The 21,042-nt window shown below is 36.1% G+C and overlaps 2 protein-coding genes across 2 annotated transcripts in view; one reads left to right on the top strand and one right to left on the bottom strand.

Annotated features, from left to right (window-relative positions):
- Positions 1-1,238: 1,238 nt before the first annotated feature.
- Positions 1,239-6,080, bottom strand: LOC136804733 (monoacylglycerol lipase ABHD6-like). The gene is made up of 5 exons (XM_067061337.1): positions 5,913-6,080; positions 4,482-4,761; positions 3,237-3,558; positions 2,447-2,547; positions 1,239-1,615 (listed from the first exon to the last, which is right to left on the bottom strand). Exons 1-5 carry the CDS (start codon positions 6,038-6,040, stop codon positions 1,466-1,468), a joined length of 981 nt encoding a protein of 326 aa, XP_066917438.1. The 5' UTR covers positions 6,041-6,080; the 3' UTR covers positions 1,239-1,465.
- Positions 1,544-21,042, top strand: part of LOC136804732 (aminopeptidase O-like) — a 31,470-nt gene continuing 11,971 nt past the window's right edge. The window contains exons 1-10 of the mRNA XM_067061336.1: positions 1,544-1,633; positions 10,787-10,919; positions 11,807-11,979; positions 12,215-12,296; positions 13,320-13,421; positions 13,793-13,836; positions 14,179-14,340; positions 14,693-14,974; positions 15,357-17,077; positions 17,804-17,988. Of these exons, the coding sequence (XP_066917437.1) occupies positions 10,796-10,919; positions 11,807-11,979; positions 12,215-12,296; positions 13,320-13,421; positions 13,793-13,836; positions 14,179-14,340; positions 14,693-14,974; positions 15,357-17,077; positions 17,804-17,988 (2,875 nt within the window). The 5' untranslated portion in view covers positions 1,544-1,633; positions 10,787-10,795. The remainder of the gene's footprint in view (positions 1,634-10,786; positions 10,920-11,806; positions 11,980-12,214; positions 12,297-13,319; positions 13,422-13,792; positions 13,837-14,178; positions 14,341-14,692; positions 14,975-15,356; positions 17,078-17,803; positions 17,989-21,042) is intronic.

A 21,042-nucleotide genomic window follows, 5' to 3' on the forward strand; every position in this document is an offset into this window, starting at 1 on the left:
TCAAAAATTAACAGAGAGTTAAATTCAGCCAGAAGTAGACTCTGGTCTACCTTTTGCGCAGTACACGTTATTTTTTATAAGAACATCCAAAAAATTTGAAACCCTCGGATGTTCTTAACTTTTTCAGCTTTATCCCTAAATATGTTGTTATATTTGCCTAAGAAGGTCCCATAATGTCAACTAAACCTGTTCTTATAAAGAACATAGACATGATCCAACGACAAGATAAATGACATCATGCTTTGCTCCAGTTTGCTCCTCGTTTCGAAACATAAACTCAATTTCAAAACAGGAAATGTTACAGTTGAATTTTAGTTTCTCTGAAAGCTGAATGAATCATTCTTTGTAATTTGTCAGAACCGTCTTTCGAAAAATATTGCAATTATCTACTTTAGACCACATCATTTGCACCACAAAATTGACTTTTTCTGTTCGCCATCATGTGTTATATATTGCTTTCGATGTCTCCCGTAAATTGCAAATGATTTTTGGTCATATTATTATCCCCAGTGCGGAAGATATTCTATGAATGTAATTGCCTTCAAATAGAAATGACCGTTTGCAATTAAAAAAAAAAATAATTTGCCTTTCGCAAAATTTCACTATATTTTATGATATTCAGCTTTTATGTTTAAAAATGACCTTTAATTTTACTTTAAATGTGTGCAAAGCAAAATTGATTTACACCTCCCTCTCCGATTCGATCTATATAAGGGACCAACAAACTTTCGCGAGCAGAAACTTTCGCGATTTTCGCGAATTTTGGCCTTTTTGCTTTTTGCTTTATGCTTGCGAAAAATTCTTAAAACAATCGGAAATCCTTAATACCTCGAAATCGTAATAAATATCAAATCCATGGTATATTATTATAGTATCCTTTAATACTTTTTAAAGTCGAAGAACAACCGTCTTTAGCGGATTTAGGGGGAAAAAATTTCACTTTTAAGGCAATTTCTATTCGAAAATTCTCATTCTTACCCAACGATTCGCGAAAGTAAATGTCGCGAATATTTATACGCCTAAAGTAATTCGATCTTACAGACAAACGAATTTTTTTCTAATCAGAGAATTTCATATTACGGATAGTAATTTTCTTCTCCATCTTTAGCTCAAAATAAAGATTGATCAAAATTACAGAGGGTGGAATTAGTAACTAGAGTAGACTGTCCCTGTGTAACTGGCTCAAATAACATATTAGTTCACTCAATGATTGTGTACTTGAAAATTTGAATTTTTTTAGAAATTTTTGATTAGAAAATAGAGGTAAAAAATATAATCTAGAATTTGAAAAAATGTTATATACAACAAAGGGAGTTAACTAAAGTTTACTATAAACGTTTTTTGTAAACCTTTTTGCCGCAAAAACGGTTTGACATTGGGTGGCAGTTAGTATCCTCGAAAAAAAGTTTTTTTCAAAATTCATTTATCAATGATTTTACTTTTCTCTTCGTCATTTCATATCGATTCAGATTGAAGATGACAACTCAATGAGATTCTTGGCAACAATTTTCGGGCATTCCAGCGTCAATAGATGACCAGTATTCTCCAACACCACACACTTCTTCAATGACTTGACCTTTTCACGGATGGGAAAAACTGACTCGTAACCAAGAACCTGGAATCAACAAAACAGGTACACGTTTTTTATAAGAACAAACTATACAAGAACATAAGGCTTCAATTGCCAAAATGTTAAGAACAAGTTAAGAACATCTATAAGGCTTTACAGACTCTTAAACACACATTTCTTAGGAAAATGGACGAAAATGGTCACAAAATGGTGACATTAATATTAAGAACATTTTTAGGCTTCAAGCAGAAAAAAGTAAGAACATCCTAAGGCTTCAAAATCTTAGATGTTCATATAAAAAAAAACGTGTATAGATAAACTTCCTTTAAAAAGTAAGATGTAACAACTTATAAGAGATTAAAATGCAGACGAGTAATAATCGACATAAATTTGTCCATCTTATTGGGGAAAGGTAACTAACAGTGGTAAGGTACCTAACTCACACCTCGAAAAATTATTCTGTGCATTAGGAAGCATTTTGATATTGAGGTGGCTAGGGTTTAATGACACGAGAGAGAAGTGATTTTAAAATTTTCAGTTCAAGATGACCGGATAATGCACTCAAAAGAAAATTAAATCACAGTGGCCAGCCACCTTTGAAATTCTTGAAACACCCTTAATTTCTTTTTTCTACCCTTGAAATTTCATTGAAACCCTCTAAGATTTGATGATTCTAAACTCTTGAAATAGGTCTTAAAATATCGGTGGCCTCCATGAAAATGAATTTAATTTGGAGCAGTAATAGAATGAAAGATCATTAATATATTATCAGGAAATGTATAAAAAAACTTTTTTCAAAGCCCCGTTAGCTACGGCATTGTTATTCTTCGGGACACAAAATCACGAAATTGAACCAACCTACGCTTACTTCATTACCTTATCTTCTTTACCAAAGATGACGACAGCAGGAACTTGTATTTTTTGCAGGTTGTTTTGAAGCAATAAATCGTTTGGTGGTGAACATAACATCTTCAACACTAGGGAATAGGAAATTACAAACTATTAGAACTTATTTCTCTAAGCGTTGCTACAAAGAAAATTGTAGTACACAGTTCTTGTGAAGAAAATTCCTTCAGGACCGTGTTCCAAATTATGTCTTCGACCAGGCCTGGTCTTGCATTCCGCAGCCCTCAGTACCCCATCAGGTTCCACTGAGACCAAAAAAAATTTATCTCAAAGGAATAATCAGATGGTTTTTGGATGTTGATTCCTTCTACTCTAAGGTCCCGAATAAACTGCTCCCCTGTTTATTAATTTTTGAAAATTTTCTCGCATCTCCACCGTCCCTATCAGGATTAAATATTTTCGGCTATCAAAAGCTGAAATGCTATAAGAAGCCTCTTTTAAGTCTGTAATTAACCCTACTATGGGGGTCTTTAGGGGTAAATTTCTAATCCCCTGGCAATTAGACTACCCCCACGTTTATTATATTTTGAAGAAATTTCGGACGTCCGCCCCTTTTTTATTCAGAACCCCCTATTATTCTATTATTCGGGAAGTATTGTCATGACCAAACACTCAAAATGATTTTGTCGAGAGTCGAGATATTTGACTTACAAGCTTTTGACTTTTATAGAAGGAAAAACAGAGAATTACAACTTTCAGAGCCAAAAAAGGTTTTTGCAGGCCAAATATCTCGAACCATCAGATTATCCCTTTAACTTACGTTCATCATAAAATTTTTCCCTTTCCAATCGATCTTGAAGCATTCCTTTCAACACGATATTGGGGAACGGTAAATCCTTGACAGTTAACTGTTTCGATGTGAACTTCATCTCTTCAAACGTATGCGGCATCAAGAAATGACGTCCTTCTTTAAGGTATTTGTTCTTCAGATCGTTAAACCAAGGGAAATCCAAACCATGTGGACACAACATGCAAACAGTGGAGAGATCTGCAGGATATTTTGCCGCATAGTAACCGACGATGTGCCCGCCCATTGATTCGCCAACTAGATGGATCTGTTTCAGTCCTATGGTGTCCACAAACTTAAAGGAAAGAGTTAAATATTTACAGAATACAAGAAAGTGTACAAGTTTATTTGTCATTTCCAACATAACGTCGGTCATTCCATTGTCTGTACACAAACCCAGTATCTACTTATTTCAAAATTCATTGCCGTAGAGGGTCTGTTGTCATTGTCTTTTCTCATTTGAGATTTTTCAAACCAACCGCTACGATGGAGTGCTGTTGGAGTTTGGCGATAATTCGGAGGCGATAAGACAAAATGGCCGTCAGAGTTGTCAGAAAGTATAGAAGTTTGTCGAAAAAAAGTATTTTCATAACAAAGCGAGTGTTGGTGAGAGAGGGGAAACGAGGAGAGAAGTGTTGCTATTTATAAGTCATACTTCATCGCAGAGGTACGTGATTTTTATCAAACAGACATAATGCGCACAGAGTGTACTTCGAAGCGATAAATGTGAGATACACTCTGGTACAGAGTGGCCATTCCACGGTCGCAATGAATCATGGGAAAGTAAGAATGATTGCTCTCTAACATTGACTTCCTGTTAGTTTGACGTAGAAATCGCTTGTTATCCTAGTTCTGTGTGATTTATTGCGAATAGGAAATCACCTGTGCGGTCACTGTAAGTCTACGGTCATTGTCAGAAACACGAGGGCCACTTAAACACGTCAATTTTCATCGGGTGATATAAAATTCTTTAAAAAGAATACAAGCAAACTTCAAGCAAAAAAAACACGGGCTGAAACATCTAAACCAATCGCAGATTTTTAAAAAATCGGGGGATAAAGTCGTCACATTGAATCAGAAGTCTTTTAGTAGAGGTTAACCGAGCTTCTTTTGGTTATTTCTAGGTCGTTTACATTTTGCCTTCAAATAGTTGTAGATGGAGAGTGTCAACAATTTTTGAAAATATTTGTACAATTTAATAAAGATTTTCTTCCCTACCTTTTTTAAAGTGTCTACAAAGAATTCGATACTGATTTCCTTATCCTCATCCAACACACTTTTACCATGCCCAGGGTTATCCAAGGAAATCACATGTGATTTTGTTGGTAAGTGAGATGAAACCAAACCGAAGAATTCTTTGTTACAACTGAACCCGGGTACGAAAACGAAAGTGGGTGTGGTCGGGCTAGGGTAACCTTTCTCCATGTAACATAATGGATTCTTGTAGCCTGGTAGAGTTACGTATTTCTCTTGAAATCCAAGGAATAATCTTGCCAACCTAAATTATGAGAAAAAAGTTATGATAGATCACTGGACCAAGCTATATCCATCATTTTGATCGAAGTTTTTTTTGAATTGGTATCCACAAAGAAGCCATTGCATTGTTAAAAATCAACGTCTGACGGCGCTACATCATCGAAAGTATTCGAGGGAACGTAGATCTAGCGCTCTCAATGCATTCACACCGCTATTGAGTAGTGCCGCCATTAGGGTACCACTTTATACCGAGAAAAAAGTTGTTATAGGAACCTTTTCCGATTTTGCTGACGAAGCTTCTGCCATATGATTGAAGGGTAAAAGATTACTTGGTTTTGATTTTCAGTATGAATATAAACTGTGAAAGCATCCCAGCCTATCGATCCTTTAGTATTTATGAGTTTAAAGTTTGAGGTGTCAGAAACAAACCAAACGTTCCCTTCATAGCGAGGTTGCTTTGTGGTCCTTTTGATTCTTTGACCATAGCCCGGGGGGGGGCACTTAGTTTGCGGACTGACGGTATGTGCGGGCCAAAAATTGGCTTTTAAAATTGCACCCTTACAGTGCAGCAAAAATCAGTGAAAATCATACCCTTAAAGTGCATTTTCCCCCAAATTTTCGATCCCTTTCGTGCAAAAATTGGTCAAAATTCTACCATTTTTGGTCAAAATATCTAGATTTCTCAAGAATTTTCTAAAATTTCTACCCTTACAGTGCATCTCTAGTTTTTCCGACCCTTACAGTGCATTTTAAACATATTGGAAAAGGTACCCTTAGGACCCGCACATACCCGTCGGTCCTTTTGCCCAGCTGCCCCCCCCCCCCGGGGACCATCTTTTAGAATTCTCGACGTTCAGGTAATTTTGTTTGCAAATTCAGTTCTTGTTAACAACATAATCTTCTGGTATCATCTTAAACACGTTTTTGATCGAACTCAGCGAACATAAAAGGCTTCGATGACCAAAATATTAAGAGCAAGTTAAGAACATTTCAAGGATTTTTGGACTAAAACAGCCAATTTCTTATGAATTTGCTCAAAAATATTTACAAAATGAAAATATTCACATTTTATTATAAGAACCTTTTAGGATTAAAACTCAAAATGTTAAGAACTTCCAAAGGCTTCAAAAATTTGGATCTTCTTTTATAAAAAGTACGTAATTTTAAACTTACCGATTTAAGAACTGTAGCAATAATTTTGGATCTTTTTGCATTCGATAACAAAAATATGTAAAACCAGCAACAGAAAGCAAGCAAATCAGCTTCAGTAAATCGACTCCTATGCTGTTTTCTTGCTCCATCTTAATATTTCCTTTAACGATGTTCGTTTCTAGTTTTTTCTCTAATGAGAAGTTTGGTATTATGTTATTAAAATCTTATAACGTTGGATGAAAATCTTAGAGAATTTGAACTACAGTACCAAACTCATAATTCGAACCTCTCTAACTCATATCGAGCTCTATAATTCGAAACAATTCATTAGAACTGAATGAATTTCCTAATCAATTAACTCTAATTAAAAACATCTACAACTGGATCGTCTACAACTCGGATATTTCCTTTAAATCAAATTCGCTCCAGTGCCGTTCGAATTATGGAGAGAAGTTCGTTTTACTAAGCGATTCACAACGATTGATGATAGGTGTTCGAAAAAATCAAAATATCTATCCACTCTTCCCAGCTGACATAATACATCAAGTAAAATCCATCAATTGTCTTTAACTCAAAGCTATCTCGAACATCTTTTAATTGAATCACTTGTTTTTTGTTGTTTGATAGCTCAGTCAGATAATATTGGAAAAAGCAATTTGGAGATCTTTAGTGGCAATCAAGCAAGAATAACTTGCTTGTAATGTTATGTTCCATAGAAAAAGAAAACAAATTGCTTTGTCAGGACGAGATGTAGTTCTTAAGTCTCGCTGTACCGACCCATGCAGAATCTATTTTTGGTATTATTTCGTTCGGCTTCCCTAAAAGGACCTAATTCAAAAAATGAGACATACTTTAAAGTTAGTTTTTTAAAAGAGCTTTCAAAGTTGACCTATTTCTGGACCCTTTTCTTGACAGTTTTGGAGCCCATGTGAAAAATCTTGATTAGTACATCATTATACTAAAACAAAAGAAAGTAAAGACGACCTTTGAATATTTAATTCGTTTAAAAACATTATAAATTTACTCTCAGCCCAGGACACTAAGGCTGTCTGAAGATTACCTAAGGATGATAAGCGACGCCATGTTACGTCATGTCTAGGAAGGGCGGGGAAAGGACCCGGGTGGCATACACAAGTTCCCTTCCCTTGCCTAGGTACCCCACCCCACCTCCAAGTTAGAGGAGAGTTTTCCAAAGCATTCATTTAGAATGAAGTAAACCTCAGCTTGCCCAAAATGTTATTTTTGGAAAAATATTTGGCTCTTAGCTTTTTAAACAAGACAAGACAAGATATACTTCTTCCCCGACTTCTTCTTAAATGGGAATATGCCCTATCCTAAGTCAGAGATAACAGCTCAGATCTTGACTTAATAACTAAATAACCCCATCCACCATTTACAGTGAAACCACTTTAAATACAGCAAAATACACACTCAGAGAGATCGACTTTTAAAACAGGACCAGACATACCTCACAATTTACCTTCCACATTTAAGTATATACACAAATTCTTGTTTATTTTTTCTGACAGCGTCAACAAATAATTGAAGTGGTATTATAAGTGTTGACATTTTTGGTCTCATTTTTCAAGGTTTTTCTGTGCACGTGCAGTATGTGCAACTTAACGGAAGTTTTTTCCTCTCGCACTAATGGAGTTGAGTCTTTTTAACTGCTATAATTCGAATGGCACCTTAACTCGAACAAGTTTTATGGTTCCTTTAGTTAACAATGCCTCGTAAACCTTATTCCATAACTCGAAATTTCCTTAATTCGAACAGACTTATGTTCCCCGTGTGTGTTCGGGTTATACTGTATTGTACTACTTACCGCCTTTTTTTATTTATTCCAATTATGAAAACTTAAATTATTTTTAGTTTTAAGTCATATCGACTATGATCAGATACAAGTGGTATATCCTATCTTGATTTAAGTTTAAATGATAGTTTAAAAGTATTTTAATTACCCTTCACTATACATTTCGATGGGTTGGCTTTAAGGCTATCAAAAACTCATAAAGTTTAGAAATGCAAAGTGCGTCACTATGTCTGAGACAAATAAACCAAATAGAGAGGCATTTTCCTGTCTGTGGTTTTTAAAGTTACGCAATCACCTTTGATTTATAAAGAAACCAAACAGTTATTCTTGTGAAATGTGCCTGCGTAAAGCTCGTTCGTTTTGGAAAGGATTCTAACGTCAGTTCGTTGATTGGTATGACGCACTTATGAATCCATTTTTACGCGTTGACGATTGACTGTCATTGTGTTGTGGTATTCCAAATCATTCTTTTCGTGAAAACAATTCTCATCAGAACAGACAAAATGACTTGTTAAATAACTTGTTTCGTATAAAATTTTGGCCTAAAAGTCACGATAAAAAAGCTCTAATTATTTTAAAATTTCCAGCTCCTTTCCTGAAATTAATGTGTGAAATAACGTACCATTATTAGGAAGTAATGTTCAAGTGATCTTGGGTACACAGATTTATAAAGCCTGAAGGGCTAGATGTCGTGCTTTAAGCCATCGCAGGCAAAAGAAAGTGAATATCGGAAAAAATATTGTTGCTATTGTTTTTGAAAACCCGCGAAGCTTCTGATTGGTCAAGCGCTGAAATTCTATTGTAATGTCACGTGACCTAGGTGTAGGATTTCCTACCTAACCACGGCACACTTTTCAGCCGAAGCACGACATCTAGCCCTTCGGGCTTTATAAATCTATGCTTAGGCATTCCTGAGTCAAATATCCTCTCCATATGTGATTATATATATGTTCCTATTAGCGGCCATAGAATCATGAAGGTAGACTACCAGCTACGGTGCGTAAAGTTGTGGGTTTAATCACTGGCCTGGTCATACTAAAGACTTCGTACTTAGTACAAAAAACCACTTGATGCCTCTCTGCTTGACGCTCAGCAATTAAGAGAAGGATCAAGGGTAAGTGGAGAAATACAGAGAGAAAGAGTAGCACCCTCCCCTACTTTCGGGTAGACAGCTTTCGAGATAAGAGCTATTGGGCCGCCTCTTATTGAGCGCGCAAACTTGCTTACCATGTTTCGTCATCCGAAATGACAGTGAGGAGAAATTTACTTAAAGGGCTATTTAGACTACACAATATATTGGTGAGCAATATTCGACAATATAGTTTTCGGACCGTAATGTACGGAGTGAACAACAGGTCCTCTATTATAAAAAGAGATTTTCTTTTTGTAAAGAATCCCCCAATATTGTTGGAATATTGCAAATCAAGCTGACAATATATTGCAGACACCTTTTCAATATATTGCCGGCATTCAGCGATATATTATCAATCTATTGTCTGACAATATATTGTGTAGTGTATGTAGCCAGGGATATGTTATAGCGGAGCTGGATAACGCACATTTAAAAAAGCCTTGTTCTATCTCTGTCCCTGACATTAAAATTTGATATGAAATTTAACTTTTTTGATTACAAACTCGTGAAATTTGGATTTCCTCTTAGCCAATGATTCTGCTGCTGCATTTATCGTTCACGATTAAAAACTTTTAATTATCAAGAGGGTCTGTAAAACATTGGTGAATGACAATTTAAAATAATGAAAAAGATTGTTTTCATTAGTAAAGTTATAAGAAGTTTCTTCTCTAAGATTATAAATAGTACTTTTTCATTTGAAATACCGCGCTACACCGCGGGGTGCCTCACTTTCTAACTGATATTTTCAGATAGCAAGGCGGTATGTCTGATTATGGAAAAAATTGAAACAATATTTGTCAAAATATTTACATCCGAAATTTTTAAAGAGAAATCATGAAAGCTTCTCAAATTCATAACACACGCTGATAAAAATGGATTTCATTTACAAGGAAGCTTTTGGGGTATCTTCTACAAATATTATTTTGATGAAAAGCGGGAACATCAAAGCAAAATATGTGCAAACGTACTGCATGAATACTTTGTCTGCTTCATTTTTCTTATAAAAACAGAACACTCAAGGGGACAGAGATGGATTTCTATTATCAACAGTTTACAATAGAAAAGACAAAGAAGCAATCCGCTAAGGAATTCTCGTCCTTTATCCAGCTCCGCTATAACATATCCATGATGTAGCCCTTTAACAGCTTCCTGACCTACAGATATTAGCTGTAGACAACTCATTCTCTAATTTTTGTTGGTTTCTCGTTAGCGAAAACTGATAATGGGTTAGCTGAATATGTCAATGCCAAAATTAAATGCAAATGTTTCGCGTAACTCAACTCCTACTCACACACATACATAGTTGAACGAATTTAGAAATCACATGTTCATTTTTCATTGTTCAAGGTTTCGATCGATAAACTTACACCACATTGGGTTGCATAGTGTCCTCCCCCCCCCCCTTTATAAAGGGGAGGGATTCTGATTTTGGCCCTATTTTTAAAGTATGGGGGAAAATGAAAAATTTGAAATTTGCTGGGGGGAAATAAAGAGGGGGGAAAACCATAAATTTAGGAAATTTTGAATGGGGGAACTTCACTGATCTCAAGGTTATCTTATTGCAAAACCTGTTTAAGTAATAAAATCAGCAAATCTTTTTAAATAAACCAACTTTTCAATACAATTTCATTTTCCCAGCACTTTCAAGGCTATATTTTCAAGTTTTCCCAAAATTTCAAATTTGATTTAAGGCATTTTTATGTTAACCATATGGGGAACCGCAAAATCTTCAAATAGCTGGGGAAATTCAAAAAAGAGGGGGGAACCGAAAAATTTTGAAATATGGTGGGGGAAAGAAAAGAGGGGGGAATGGAGAAAAAATTGGATTTTTAGTGGGGGGAACCAACCCAGGAGGACACTATGGGTTGTGTTCGAATCCCAAGCGCTTCCAGTCAGAGTGTTTAGGGAAGCATTCGTGATTTCTCTACCTTCCTTCACGTTCACTTTTAGACCCTACGAATGGACAATCTCTACAGCAGTACTGTTTTTCTTTGCGAAACAACGGAAGACAGTCGGTACGTTAGATGTGATTTCAAACATTGCACCAAACATTCCCTCAATAACTATCCAGATCAAATACCAGGTAAAAAATGTATATCATATGTATGTGAAGAAATAAGAATTTCTGTCCAACTATCTTCTTTCAGGAGATTTGGGTGGCACAGCAGTTTCGTCCTTTTCAGGAATCGTCAGCACTGCATACTCTATATACAACACCATTCCGGTCCTTTTTACGCTGGCCAATTTTACACCGTCCTCTTATTACGAAAAATAATTGCCGTAATTTAATCCCTTAAGCCGTCCCTTTTTACGCCAAAGTGACGGAATACACGTTGTTGTTTTTTAAGAAACTAGTTTTACCAAACAGCCTCGATGTTTCTTAAGAAATCGGCCTTTTGAGCCTTAAATGTTTCTTACATGTTTCTAAACTTTTTGACATAATCAAGCCTCATGGAAGGCTGGATTGGAAGGTTCTTAAAAAACGAATTTAAAAATGTTATTTTCTCATTCTCAGCCTCAACATGTTTCTTAGATGTTTCTTAGTTTTTAGGCATTCTGAGCCTCTTGTTTCTTAAAAGTGTGTTTCTTAAAAAAAAAAACGTGTAATAACGCAAAAAAGGGTCATCGTTAAAAGGGCCAATGAAGTAAATCATGATAAAAGATTATACCATGAGGGCAAATTTTAAACCGATTTTTATCAAGTAAAATACCTCACAATTTTTTATCATGAGAAAAAAGGTATTTGAAGTCCAAAGTGTCAAATAATTTAAAAATAATCAGGCCTGGAGCAAAGAGCTTGTCTCCATCAATGTTAACTGACATTAATGAAAACAGCGTCAAAAGTTCTTCCTTCCCAACTGAATTCCGTCTCTAAATTCTGCAATTCCATTTTTCGTCTCATAAGAAAGAAGTCTTGCTGTGACCGCTGCAAAAAGAGAATGCATTTAATTCTTATCAATTTGTTTCAAGTATCATATTGGCTTTTAAACACACCGAAAAACTGTCAATCAATTGAGAAACACGTGACCCAAGAAATTCAACATTTTGTTGATGGTACTGGTGAAACCAGTGATCCTCGAGAAGAATTCCAGTTGAACTCTCACTTGCTACATAATCCAAAATTGCTTGCTCCATTTACAAAGGTAACCACGCCCTTTTCTTATTTTGAACTGGATTTCTTGATCTGGGGAACGATAGAATTTCTACCCTCTTTGGATTTAGATAGAAATTCTCATACCCACTGTCGGGAAGAGTTTCCCCGGGGCTGTGAGACAAGGGTACTATACGAACAAATTGCACTCTACAAGCTTTTAAATTCATGCTTTAAAGCTTTAACCAACGAAGTCTTGAATTCATAATCTTGTTGTCATTTTGTAGATTTTGATAGTATTCAACATAAGGGCACCACAATCGAATTATGGAAACTGGATCAACAAGTTCTTAGAGTTAACACTGAAGGGTAATATTCTAAAAATCTCTGATAATGTTAAAATAAGGTTTGGCCATGGAAATTTGCACTCAAAATTCAGAAAATTTACAGTAAACTTTGGTTTAAGTAGGCGTGTGATGCTCTATATTACTAGGTATATTAGTTCATAGATGAGTAAAAAGGTAAGTCTACGACCGCAGTCGGAGGCGACCCGAAGGCTCCTCTTTCGATAGCTATCTACCCGAAGATAGGGAAGGGCGCCACTCTTTCTCCCTGGATTTCTCTACTTACCCTTGATCCTTCTCCTTATTGCTGAGCATCAAGCAGAGAGGTATCAATTACCATTTTGAGAATCTTTGGTATGACCCGGCTGAGGGTTGAACCCACAACCTTGCGAACCTTGCCCTCGACTGCGGTCGCAAACTGAGGCATTTGTTTAATTTTTTGGACCTACCCCGGTGGAGGTCCTATAAATTAACCTTTGTCCGTTCGATCGTTAGTTACCAGCTTTTCTCGAGATTGGCTCATTAGTTTTTTCTGATTTTTTGCACAAAGATGCATAACTATAAACCCTCGAATGTGACGGAGCCCGATTTTCGAAAAAAAAATTTGGGCCAAAAAACGGCTAAAAAACAGGTTGAAAAATTAGATCATTAATTTTTTCTGACTTTTTGCATGAAAGTAGGGTACCATCATAGGTAAAAGATGGTTCAAGCAGATTTTTGTAAAAAAATTTGTTGGCTTAAAAAACGCATGTTTATCTAATAAGAATCACTATAAGCATACATCAATGTTCTTAGCCAAGTTACTCAATTTTTTGATGAGATAGATGTTTTTTTTTGCTCACGAAGTCTTGAATATGAAAGAATATTTCAAGAGCATGAAATTTTGGTTTATTAACGTTTTTTATAAGAAACAAACGACTAATTTTAATAGATCGTCACTATTTGTGTTCTGAATGATTGTTTAATAGTCACGCTCACGTAGATATCAATTATATATATGTTAAATGCATAACCAGGTAGGTCCATAAAAGCATCACTTGTTTTTCAGGTTCTTCACATTACATTTGTGTCACATTGTCATTCGCTTCCCGTCTTGAGATGCTGATGAAAATCAGATCCTTCATTAATGTGCAATGGAATTCGAATGCCGGTCAGTATTTAAACGTACAGTGAGGTCTTCTTAACTCGAATGTCTCCTTAACTCAAGCAAGTTTTTTGTGTCCTTTCAGTTAACAATGCTCTATAAACCTTTACTCCATATCTCGAAACTTCCTTAACTTGAACAAATGTGTGTTTCCCGTGCATGTTCAAGTCATATGTAGACTCGAATCCACATTTGATTTATAAGATGAAAAAATTCTTTTCCCTAGTTTTGGCCTTTGGGAAATGATTAAAAACAAACACTTTTTACAAGCTTTTCCTGTGATTGAACTGAGTTAGAAGGTGTAAGAGAAGAGTTTTTAAGATTGTTGACTTGTGTTTATGACTTAAATCATTTTTCTTCTTCTAAATGTGTTTTAGAGATAATGGTATTGTTGAGTTGTCATTCAAGTACACAAGGTCAGGTAAGTACAATGTTTTTTAGGGGTTATTTATCTAAAACCGATTCAAATATCTAAAGAAGCATTCGTCACCGCACATGGAAGGATTACTGCAAAATAGGGTATTTTTTGATTTCTCGAACAGTCCGAAAACCGTTTGAGGATACATTTTCAATCTTTTTTAACCCTTTTTTGAAAAATGATTTTTTTTGATTTTGGTCGAAAGGCGGATCTTTAACAATTTTACAATTGTTATATAACTTATAGAAGATATCTATAGCCTAAAGTCCGCGATCCAGACTACCCAATAACAGACAGCCTGTTAAAGATTTTCATCCGATAGACTTCCTATTTGTTTTTTCATAGGTTTTTTCATGCACACCAGTTGAAATTAGTAAAAGGTATGGATTTGAAGAGTTTTGTTCGCTACATGATTTCGTTTGCACGTGTCAAGATATGTTTGGCTCACGGTTAAAGATCACGCATATTTCATCATGTTTCACCTTGAAATTGAATTCATCTCATACGGTAAGACAAATTCGACTATGTCGGACGCCTGTAGGTTACTTTAGGCGTACAAAATCTCACGAGCAGAAACTTTGGCTTTTTTCGGAACAGTCTTTCTAGGACCATTATTGAAAGTTTATGGTCGCGAAAAAGATTTTTGTCTTGAATTCGCTAAAATTTATGTCGTAAATTTTGAGACTTTTTGACCTTGCGAAAGTAATCGAATATCCATGGCCGTTGAATGTCCCAAAAATACACTTGTACACCCTTCATAGAATTTTGAAGAGAGGAATGCGTTATTTAGAAAAAAACTGTTCATTTCTGTTTATTTCACGATTGAAAAGTAACGACTAAACAAACTTCTATATTTTAGGATTGGCCTGTGGATAGTTGTTGGCTAAATGAAAAATTAGAATGTATTCTTTCTGGCAGCGCCAAAGAAGTTTACGAAACTGGTTCACAAACTGCAGACCTGTATCTCGTCTCAAAAGTCATGTCTTCTTCCAACTCATCAAAAATGAGAGATGTTTATTTGCGGACTTTTAAAGAAGTTTCGTATAGTCTGTTCCCAGACCTTGTTCGTGAAATGGGACTGTGTTATTTAGAGAAAGATGTTGTTCGTCAGATGCTTGGTGATGAAGAAACTGAGGACCAGGTGTGTCTTTTGATCAGAGAGTATTTCCGCAGGCTTTGAAGTTAATTCTGAAATTTTCCATATTATCAAGTGAAGAAAAAAACATTTGTTTAAAAATTCAAGCAATTTCGCTTTTTGGCCTAATGCCATTATCAGTGCTATAGATAGTAAAAATAGAAATAAAAAACTACATGATTTTCTGTGTTCCTTAACCGTAAAGCGTTCAACTTCCATTGCTAGAAGCTTTCTTCAGGGTTAACTTTCCATGTAATTTCAAATTTCACATAATTTCTCAAAATGAATTATTTGGTGCTGTCTGTGGTAAAAATGTTTCAATTCTGGAAAAAAATATTTGTTACAATTTTTTGATAGTATTAAACTAGGACATTTTTTGCTACTTTAGATAACGCACCCTAAAACCATTAATTCATTGGTCAATCTTGTTCTCGTGTATGACGAATACCAATCAAATTCCGTTCTTTTGAAAGATGCCATCGTGTGTAATTTAAAGACCAGATTGTTGGATTTTGACCATGCTGTTACAAATCTTGATATTAATGATATTTCTTTGATTGATCAAGTATCGCCACCTATCGCCAGCTCTGAGAAGGATACTTTCTTTGTTGTTATCTGCTCTGTTCACAACCCTCATTCCATCATTCAGGAAGTCGTACGTTGGTCTAAAACTCACAGTAACGCGTCAATTTATGGTGTCCATTTCAACTATTTGCAAGAGAAGTTTGAAAATTTGGCATTCGAGGATCTAGCCGTGTCCGGATTTATAATAGATAATGAATCTTTTTCGGACACTTTCCCTGTTTTGTTATACATGGTTCATTTAGCTCTTGGTGAACATGGTGTCATTGACCAGAAGGATAAAGGTTCCTTGGATACGAACACCAGAAATAAAGAAGCTTCTTTTTGGAAGTTTGAAGATGTCTATCGAGAAACTGAAAGTGTTTTGAAAGGGCTGTGTGAGAAATGTAGATTGGTTGGTTCGTTTAATAACAGCTTCGGTGATCGCCGGAACATCGTGTCTGATCAATCACATGGAGTCACTAGTTTACAGACAGTTACCACGGATATTGGTGCGGTTCAAAATGATACAGATCCACTTGATAAACAACTGGATCTTCCAACTGCTCCGACTAATAACGAAGGTGAACAAAGTATCGAATGTTTAAAAATTCACTACGAAGAGAATATGAAACAGATCGGCAATGATCAAGATCAACCAAACATTTCTGATAGTTTAATCGCTAATAGTTGTGAGGAAATGATAAAAGATCTGGAAAATAAGCCTACAACAGGTTTTGATACAATATCTGACGAAAGCAAGGAACCATCAAAGTGCATCACTATTGAAGACGAAGAACAACCAGACGTATTAGATAGCAATTTAAAAGACGTCCCACTAATGGCTAACGTTAATGAAGTCATTATTGAACATTATGTTTTGGACTTAGACGTCAGTTTTGATGATAAATGTATTTCTGGGACCGAGATTTTGTTTTTGAAACCAGCCAACGAGGATGTTGGTAAAAATGAATTTCAAATGTGTCTCGATTGCACTCTCATTGATATCGTATCTGTAGAGGAAGTCGTGTTGCCAGAAAATTTCAAGCCCCATTTTCACCAAGATACGTATTGCTGCAATAGGGAGAATCTCAATTTAGTTCAAAATAGTAAGAATGAAGTTTCTGGGTACCATTCGCTTATTCCAACTGCAGCTGAGGATAAAATGAATGAGGAATTTTCTAGAAAAGACAGAACTATTGTAGAACGTGCAAGTCAAACAATTGAAATTCCCATGAGTCGAGATGGCAGAGGAAAGGTTGAATCTATAGATCATGATTGCCAATCAACAGGAATCGAATCTTCACAATCTTCTCACAACAACCTCTTTTGTTCCTCATGCCATATCCTTGACGGAGGCAACGAACAAACCAATTATCGGACAAAATCATTGAATTACCGGACACTCCCGTACGCTGTGTATGGCTGGTGTATTCGCGTCTGGAATGTTGAGACATCAAGACACCATTGGCCTCGATGTGTAGTTATCAAATACAAGACTAAAGAGATTGGACCATCATTGACATGGTGCAAAGACCAGGATGGGAAGTATGTTTTTCCTTTTTGTTACGTTAGTCTCCATAACTCGAACACGCACGAGGAGTACAAATTTGTTCGAGTAAAGGAAATTTCGAGTTACGGTGTAATGTTTATAAGGCATTGTTAAATGGGACATAGGCTCCACTGTATTACAATAAAAGCAACAGTCTGTGTCAAAAAAAGTTGTGCAGTGTTTTTATTTTCGGCTATAACTTTCCATGTATTTGTTGGTAAAAAGATTGGTTTCGTTGGAAAGATATTCAAAATGTGCTTATACTTTCCACTCATTTGTTTTTCAAGAAAATGAAGAAAAATGAAGAAGAAAAAATGAACTTCTTTCAGAATAGCGCTATAATTAACATTTCCACACGAATAAAACTTCAATCTTGGATCAGCAACTCAAATGTTAATCCAATCAAAAGATATCAAACAAAGTTTGTCTCTGGTTTACTTTAAAAAACAGAAAAACACTCATTTTAGGGCTCAATCAGTTGAACACTTTGTTTAATACCTTTTGACGGAATTAATATTCTCTCTATTCTATAAATTCTCCCTAAGGGTCGGTCGGTGGTCGTCTGACATTCTCAAACCCTAGTACCCAGTACCTCCTCCCCCGGGCTTTTGACCAAATCTCAAAAAGTTTTACCTACCTTAGACTATCCTCTTCTTAATGAAAGCAACTTTGATCTCAAGCATGCCATTATACGCTCATTGATTGTTATTGATCTCTCGCAGTGATTGTTGCTACACACCTGGTGCATTTATAAACAACAGATCAATGATGCCTTGCCAAGAACCACCGGTCGCTATGGCAACCTGGCAAGCAACCATCACTGTCCCTCAAGGTTATATTGCTCTCAGTTCTGGAGATGTTGTTCAATGCAAAAGTAATTTGCTTAAAGGCTCATCACAAGGAAAAGGTAAATTTTTCTGTGTTAAGTTTTCAAGATCCTGAAGTGATGGCTGAATGGTCAAGGCTCGATCCCAGGGGTCCAAATCCCGCTTCGTCCAATGTTACGTTCCACGACGGGACTTGGTCCCGTGAAAACAAGCGAAAGACAGTCTAGAAGTCCTATATTTACTGGGCTATCTACGTTAGATATTGACTCTGTACTGTCGAAATAGTGGTTATTGATCCCTCTACTATCCCTTACTGGCAGTTTTATCAATACCATTGTTAAAAGCAATGATTTTATGAGAAAAAATTTAAACGAAAGGCTACACAAAGGAAGATTTCAGGACAAATTTTCAATAATTTACCTCCACTGGAAAGCATGCTTCCTACTCTTCACCTGCCCTAAACAAATTTAGAATCGACCCCTATGGACATTATTTGATTTCAACAAAAAGAATTAAACTCCCGGACAAAGCTTGGACTAAACTAAAGTCTATTCACTTTATTATTTATTTATTAAAGGATTGAGGTTCAAGGCACGCCGTGGGCCTCTAAGAACCTGTCTTTTTACAATCGCTTGTTGGTGTAATTTTCTTTAGGTAAAGTTTTGTTCTGGGGCTTCCCCTGACTTTAAATTGAATGTTTTTGTCTTTCATTTGAGCATTGAGCTCATGTGCTCTCTTGCATAATTCTTTGATTGCCAATCGTTCAATAATTGTGAGGTCTTCTGTTGCCCGATAGGATGAAGGAGGGCCTTTGTATGTCGTGATGGCTCTCAAGACTTTGTTCTTGTCTTCTTCATTTTCGAATACTACCTTGATTGGTCGATACCTCCCTTCCTCCTCTCTCTCTTCCGTGAATACTCCAATCCTCTGTGTGTTTATAATTTGTATGTCCTTGATACCCAGTTGTAATCCAAGGATTCTGTACTTGATAAATTTCTCCCGAAATATATTATGAAAATAAAAATAAAATTGTTGGTCACACCCTTTTCAATAAATTTGATGCCACAATGTTTGAACCTTATATATTGCTAAGAGACAAACTACAACGAAATGGCTGTTGGAAATGGTTCCTGAAGTATCTCAAGACCTTACGTAAAGCAGAGAGCCACAGTCTTCGTGTCACATTTCTTCAGAACTGTTTGAAAGCAAATATTATACCACGGTTTTTAAAATTTCGTATTCCTGACAATGGCTGCTTTGATGACAGATCCGTGCATGAGTTTCAAATCAGACTCTTAAGAAAGGAATTGGTAAAAGCTGATCGAGACCGCACATCAATGCTCGAAAAAGTCACAACAGTACGCTCGAATTTGAAACAGAATCTTCCTCGTGAATGCATACCCTCAATCATCCTTCACCTCAGATACACAATGCAATCAACCCGCCAAAAGCAAAAAGTGAAACACGACAGAAAACTACAGAACTTATCTCTTGAACAAAAACAGCCCCTGTTCAATGTCAAAAACACAGTTATCTGTTACAGGCTCGATAACAATCCCCCCAAATTCGTCATGGAAACTCTATCACTTGGACCAAAGAATTCAGTGCTTGAAAAGATGAATCAAAATGACGTTTTGACCGAGTTGGATAGTTTGATTGAATTCTGCAAGAAGAAAAACGTAAGCGATGATCTCATCACAGATATCAACGTTAAAACTTTGAATTATATAAAAACTTGTAATAAGCAAAAATGTAGTCGAAATATTCAAGCCACTAAGAAATACCTGAAAGACAACCAATTGCTTGCGATTCCATTTGATAAGGGAGTAGGCATTTGCGTCATGAAAGTTGAACAATATAACTCTAAACTTGATACTATCATTAACTTGCCACAATTTAAGAAGTGGGAACCTCCTAGAAAGAATGCAAAAAATCCTGTGCTGAAGGAGGAAGAAAGAATTACAAACTTCTTGAACGATTTATTGGACAATAAGAAAATCACCGCGAAACTACATGAAAAGCTTAGACCTACAGGTAGTCAGCCACCCAGATTATATGGTTTAGCCAAGGTACATAAAGATGATATACCTCTACGCCCAGTATTGTCAATGCCAGGCTCAGCGTATTACAAAATCGCCAAAAAGACTGCAGATTGGTTAAAAGTCGTCCCTGAGTGCAACATCAACACCTCATCTCAAAGCATTTCGTCAGGTCTGAGTGAAATTGAACTACCCGAAGGTCACGAAATCATAAGTTTTGATATTGTGTCTCTTTACACTAATGTACCGGTCAATGAAGCTATCGATGATTGTACCGAATTATTATTCTCTGGTAGATACGAAAAACCTCCTGTTGATAAAGAAACATTTAGAGAGATGCTAAATATTTGTAGTTGCGATGTACTCATGCTCACACACAACGGTTACTATCAACAAACAAATGGGTTGGCGATGGGTAGTCCTCCTGCACCGATGCTTGCTAATGGTTGGCTCAGCAAGTTCGACCCTACAATCAAAGGAGAAGCAATGATCTATGAACGTTATGTTGATGATATCCTTATGGATATCTTGAGAACTAGTGCCACTACAAAGCTTGAAAGCATCAACTCGCTACATGTTTCATTAAGGTTCACAGAAGAAAGAGAACATAACGGTAACATTCCTTTTCTTGACATGTTGATTCAACGTAACGCGCGAAAACTGTCTTCTACCTGGTACACAAAAAGAACTGATACAGGTTTAATGATGAATTTTCTAGCACTTGCTCCAGTTAGGTACAAAAAAGCTGTTGTTTCGGGAATGATTCACCGTATTTACCGGGCATGTAGCTCTTGGAAATCTTTTCACGAGAGTTTAGAAAAAGCCAAAACAATCTTGATAAACAATCAATATCCTCGATCTTTTTATGATCCTATCATTGAAAAGACGCTCAATAAAATCATCGAAAAACCAGAAAAAGAAGAAGATGATAAGGATCTCACAAAGTTCTATATTCAATACCGTGGAAAAGTTTCTGATAAATTCGAAAAATCGCTAAGGCAATTAAATGCACCATGCAAAGTTGTTTTCACCACACGCAAGTTAAAAACGATCCTACCTTCATTAAAACCTAAGGTCGAAAAGCATCTACGAAGC

Source organism: Clytia hemisphaerica, unplaced genomic scaffold (assembly GCF_902728285.1).
Source record: "Clytia hemisphaerica strain Z4C2 unplaced genomic scaffold, Clytia hemisphaerica genome assembly, whole genome shotgun sequence".
In the NCBI taxonomy this organism is placed as follows: Eukaryota; Metazoa; Cnidaria; class Hydrozoa; order Leptothecata; family Clytiidae; genus Clytia; species Clytia hemisphaerica.